The 6,000-nt window shown below is 34.9% G+C and overlaps 1 protein-coding gene across 1 annotated transcript in view; it reads right to left on the bottom strand.

The window, feature by feature from the left end:
- Nucleotides 1–304: 304 nt before the first annotated feature.
- The window catches only part of ATG2B (autophagy related 2B), a 39,337-nt gene continuing 33,641 nt past the window's right edge, over nucleotides 305–6,000 (bottom strand). Inside the window, exons 37-42 of the mRNA XM_088539700.1 lie at nucleotides 5,025–5,094; nucleotides 4,087–4,169; nucleotides 3,453–3,574; nucleotides 3,172–3,326; nucleotides 2,051–2,200; nucleotides 305–1,281 (exon numbers count right to left, since the gene is read on the bottom strand). Coding sequence (XP_088395826.1) covers nucleotides 1,051–1,281; nucleotides 2,051–2,200; nucleotides 3,172–3,326; nucleotides 3,453–3,574; nucleotides 4,087–4,169; nucleotides 5,025–5,094 — 811 coding nt within the window. The 3' untranslated portion in view covers nucleotides 305–1,050. The remainder of the gene's footprint in view (nucleotides 1,282–2,050; nucleotides 2,201–3,171; nucleotides 3,327–3,452; nucleotides 3,575–4,086; nucleotides 4,170–5,024; nucleotides 5,095–6,000) is intronic.

Here is a 6,000-nt window from a genome sequence, read left to right as displayed (position 1 = left end):
CAAGATGATCTTTAAATAAAAGCAGATTATTAAAATATAGTCTTTATAAGACTTCTACCTATGAAATTATGAAACATTTTTTTTTACTTTACTTAGAATTCCTCATTCTTAGAAAGAAATTTTGGCTACATTAGTAGGTAACTGGTAATTTTCTGAGGAACAGTAGTTTTCAGCATAGTAATCAGTGTAACTGAAAAGTGTTTTTACATCTAATGACCAATTTAAATGAATTTTTTTCTTCCTTTTGTAAAATCTTCATCAAATGATGCTTCTTTCAGTAATTTGTGTAAACTTCTAAACCACATAAAGGATAATGCACATTACATTTTATTCACAATATAAAAAAAGCACAATATACAGGCCATATCCTTTAAAGTGCAACACAACAGAACATTTCTGCAACATTCAGGTTCTTCAGAGACCCACAGGAGCAGGAATTTGATATTTAGGAACAAATTCTGTTCATAGATGATTCAACACTGGATCTAAATTCCGCATGGTTATCAAGCTTGCCCTCATTGTAAATGCCACACTAAAAGCAACGCTTATGACCGCTAAACCATATTATCTGCTTTTGTATTACATAGTCCTCTAGCTCATGTCCAAAATGAAAGCTTTTCTGGTTTTGTCAGTGAAGAGCTCCTATAAAACCCTTTATTAAAGGCAGTTCTTTTAACTATGCTGAAAAAAATCTCTTTTAAATTATACTTAATTTCACCATACAGGCTACTGCTTCAGATGTTAACTCTACCATGAAAATATGGTAAATGGAACGGAGCAAGCATGTCTCTGAGTTGGCAGCGCATGCTTTGCTATGTTTGGCACTATCTACCAAATGTATTGGTAACACACAGCAGAAGCAAGTACCAATTTGCTTTTCACTTCATAAATATTTTTGGTTGGATGTTTTGCTATTAAGTAGTTGAAAACCTTGTTTGTTCCTGAGATGAGCATAACAAAACAAAGTGAGCTCCATCAAAAGCTGCCAACAGGACATGACCTTCTGCACTTCCAGCCTTGCTACCTGCCTGCTGAGTCACATCTATAACGTCAGTCTTCCCCAAGGCGCCATTTCTGAGACTCTTCTTGACGTACATCTGGCCTGATCTGGTTTCTCATTCCACCTAAAACATTTGAGGTTGCCTCTGTTGCAACAATAAAAGGCTTCACCACAGTTGGTGGAATCTGGCGGAGGACTCCTCCTACGGCACCAGTTACCCCTCTGTTTTCATGCTCACGAGCAGCAGTTTCATAGATGGTATGGGCTGTGTCCGTAATCCCCTTTGAAAAATTAACAGAAATTAGTCACACAGAAAAAGCAAAAACAACCTCTCCTTAAATGACGACTTAAACTGCTCTGCAGTAATAACCTGTGATTTGTATCCGAAATGTACAAGTGTAATTGGATAAATCTAAATCAGTACTCCTAGGGAAGACTAGGATAACACTTTCATGAATTTACAAAAAAAATACTTCATGTAACTTCTGGCAGCAGTCTTTCTGAGCAAGAGAAAAAGCTGCGAGTTCAGTGAAGTTCACTGAAGGCTCCCCCACTGAGATCTAACTCCCTAGAAGCAGCTAACTAAAAATACTGAATGTACAATACACACACAAGTTAACATTCTTTTAATACACTTTCAAGATAAAGACACAGCTTTCACTTGTTTTACATTAGAATTACACTTAAGCTCTAACAACCTCAAAATATAGCAGTAACTAAAAAGTCAAACAAATACCTCACAATTACAGTAAACTCACATACTGCTAAACTTCTGGATACGTGGTAGCACCATACGCTACTACTGAAAAACATCAAAGTCCTATTCATTCCTACCTACATAACATCTTGGCTTATTTCTGCTTCTTGGATTTTTCCATGCAAGCTTTCGGTTGTTTTAAGGTTACTGATAAAGACAGTCGTCATTAAAAATTACACCCATCTTCATTTGGTACTAAAAAATTCTTAGCTTAGGCTAACGCTTGATATTTTATTTGCTTTCTTAGGAGATATGACTTAAGTTTATTAGAGAACAACGATATTTCCACTCACCTCTTTTACTACACTATATGCTTTGGCCACACCTTCCCGCAGGTCTACTGGCTGATGAGCTAAACGGTGTCGCGGGAATCGTTTGACCTTTTTGGATTCAATGAAAGTTGGCCCTGGAGACACCATGTCATACGCGGTCTCTGCAGCTGCCTGAAGATAGACAGCACATACAAAATAACAGCAGCTCTACCACAGTATCAGATCGTATTTCTAAACTATGAATAGGGTGACGTAATTGAAATAAAAGGATTGTTTATTCTGCAAATAATACTGGTTTTACATGGGTTTGAGCCTTTGCACACAGCTTCCAGAACGAGCACAACTGTAGCTATACAGTAAGTTCCATAATGAAAGAAATTATGGATGCTGTAGGTCTGGATGGCTTCCTCCTGCCTCGTAAGTGCTCATACTAATAATAAAAAGTGACAAAAACCACAACATTTAAACAATAGCATGCTTGTCTTACCAATAAGCAAATACAGAATTTCACTCACATGAATACCACCACTGACCATATTTGTTCAAACTTAAGCACATACAGTGTTTGCAAAATTAGGTGGTAAAACTGTATTTTAATTAGGTATTTCGCTTTAAATAATATAAAGCTATAATCTCTTTAAAACAAGATTATGTTAGCATTAAAACCGTAAGGCTTTATAGACTTCTAGTGTATTATCAAATTTACTATTGCTTTTCAAAACAGATAAGACAATATTATCAGAAAATACTGGAAAATACAAATGAGCCAAGAACTCCCCTTCCTTCATATCAGTGACGTTTTTTTCCAGAGCTTTTTAATCTTAAGCCACAAGAAAAATATCTTTAAGATAAACAAACATATTTTAGCCAAAGCAGCGATAACTAAATGGGGGAAAAAAATTAAAAGTCTGGATGTTGGGCAAGATTTTAAATGCAGTGTTCCAGACATTGCATATCATATCACAAGTCTCACCTCATTTCTGCTGATTCTGTGCTTTCCTATTTGTATAGCATTCTTTATACAGAGCTCCAAACTTAAATGTAGCATTAAAATACATCATAAATATGTATCTTAATAAAAATCACTTTACTACTAAAAGTTCTCATTTTATATCCATTTCTAGAGGCAATATACTACATACCTGTATAGTTTGAACCATTCTGTTTGTTAGCTCCAATGCTGCCATTGCAGTGGAAGTGCCAAAAGAAGCAGCCCCTCTTTGAAAGCCCCTCACAATGCGACCATCCTTTCGGTACTGCTCTATGGGCAACCACACCAAGTCCTTCAGGCCTTGGACTGCAAAGGAACATGGAATGCCATTTAGAAAGTTCTTTTGAATTTGAGTAAAAATATGAACTGACACTGTCAGCTTTTTAAAAACCAGCGCTACATACATCTCTATAGGAATGAGAATTAACTTACCCAGCTGCACTAGTGAATGCATTGGTCCTACTCCTCCCAAAATTCCTGGTAGCTGGTTCTTTTTAATATCATTAATCCATTCACCGATGGCATAAGAGAACAACTTATCCACACCTAATAAACTGAAATAAAGTGATTAATATTTATAAAAAAAGAATTCACTGAATTAATTATTCACTTAGATCAAAAAAAGTCATTCAGACAAAGGGGAAGCTGTTTGAGTGTGATATTCGATTGCTCTTGGCTAATACAACTGTTTCATGTTTACATGCCTCATAAAAGAAAAGTTTAAGACTGCATGACGGCATACAGCTTCAGAGGAAACAACCATACAACTACAATGAAGAGTTTAGCACCAAAATTAGCACATATACATACTGAAAACAGATGATTTTCTTGAACTCTATATATTCACAGACATTTCTTAATTCCATTTTTTTCCACACCCAAAGAACTATGCCTATAAACTAATATAGACCTAGTCAAAGTGAAATACTGGTTACAAAAATTATTAGAAAGCATCTTGAATTTTATAAGTGCATCTAATGAGAGATTTTGCGTTTTACTTGCAACATCCACCATAGACCGGTCCAATCCGCAGTACTAATGTTATTCTACAACTTGATAAACTTACCCATGTCTGTAGCAAAGTTTTTTCAACTTTAATTCTGAGCAGTTTAATTGAGCAAGTCCAATAAGAATCCCTGCTAATGTTCCCTGTAAATGAAATATTACATTATCAGGAGAGTTTACATGCTCTGGGCAGTCTGTACCTGGAAAAAAAATTATCATCTAAACCTTCTTCATGCATTCTTATTTGAAATGATCCCATCTCAACCTCCTAAGTGACACTAATTACAGTCCTATGAATTATGTTACCTGAAAATTTGCAAAAGACAATATGTAGCTTATTCAGCTACTCAGATGAATCTTTTGGTAAAGGCTCTTCAGAAGTCTGATGTAGCTGCTATTTCATGTTACAAGTTCTTTGACAGCAATGCCAATTCAAGGAGTTCCCACCTCTACTTAACCGTATTTTCATACCCTTGTGCTATAAGAGGTTATGAACTTTGTTGTGCAAAAAGAATATTCAATATCTGCTCTGCAAACCAGATTTAGTAACTAACTGTTAGTTAGTAAATCCAGATTTTTTCTTTTTTAATCTACACCAAATTCTGAAACCTCTTTATTGCTGGACTGCAGGGGCAGAAAACAGAAACAAAAGAAATGCTTTGTGTTAGCATTAAACGACAAAAGAAAATAAAGCACATTAATTAAAGCATCAGGCAGTGGTATCATCCTCTGAGACATTACAGCTGTGTGACTGGACTTCCAGCCAGCCATGGAGTTGATGAATGTGACTTTCAAGTACAGATTCATTATACCTGGAAGATCTATTCCGGGTTTCAAACTGAGAGTGAAACAAGACTAAGCTTTACTGGAATTTTAAAGAAAGAAATACTCTTTGTTTCCCATGGGTTCATCAATAATGAGTAGAGAACAAAATATATCCCAACCGAAGGGAAAAAAAATGTGTCTATTTCTTACACAGCATCAGCATTATAAACAAACCTGATCCATGGAGACATGTTTGCCATGGTAGTCTAGGCGTATTGGAACTTCTGATGTAAACCGAAATTCTCTGGAATATACAAGATAAATTCATTGTGAGGAACATAAGCAGGAAATAAATAGATCCTTTCAAAAATAAATTAATGGTTTCCTAAACTCCCATACCCTTTTCTGAAACTACAGTTCCTCCTAGATAGTTATTGCTAGTGCTTACATAAATTAGAGAAACTGTGTAAAAACACAACAACAAATAGAGTTTTTCTTGATTCACTAAATTCAAACCAAGGTCAGCATTTAAGTGTAGCTGTCCTGCAAAAGTAGCACTTTTTTTTGTAGATGAACACCTTCCTTTTTTTAAAAAGAAAAAAAGGAATTCACTTTTTTTTTTTAATTAAACACAAAGGCTGAAAACTTACCCCTACAACTGGAACTTTAAAAAAATTCTGCTAGTGATATATGTGATTAAATAAAATCACAATCATTCTTCCACTGTTTGTTTTTGCTGTGCTTACAAAAGTCTCTTGTTATAATATCTAATCATCTGAATAGATAACAAAAAAACTTCTGCATAACAAGATGCAATCTCTACAATCAGACTTTTGGTCAGAACTATATGCAGAACATATTTTAATCTTATAACCTTTCCTTGATAACATTTTTGTTGATATGCTTTCATTCCTGGTTATAAATTAGATCTAATTTTGACTTTCAGATCCATAGTACAAATACTGCTCCTTTTATTTATTTGTAAATCATCATACTTATTCTGTAGATAGGAGAGCCTTGATTTCATTTTATCTGTTTGTGCTCATTAATGCACAAAAAATAATGAATTCATTAGTTACTTGTTCATGTCACTGGAAGATGTATTTGCTTTCCATAATCAGTAATAAAAGACGCATCTTGTCTGCAAGTTCTGAATGGCTTATTGTGACACTTTCTTAAAGCATTCAGCAGAAGAGTTGTGCTTCTCTGA

The sequence above is a fragment of the Tinamus guttatus genome, unplaced genomic scaffold (assembly GCF_059628265.1).
Source record: "Tinamus guttatus ecotype Peru unplaced genomic scaffold, ASM5962826v1 Tinamus_guttatus_pri_ptg000048l, whole genome shotgun sequence".
Taxonomy (NCBI): domain Eukaryota; kingdom Metazoa; phylum Chordata; class Aves; order Tinamiformes; family Tinamidae; genus Tinamus; species Tinamus guttatus.
This window is presented reverse-complemented; position numbering and strand designations above follow the sequence as displayed.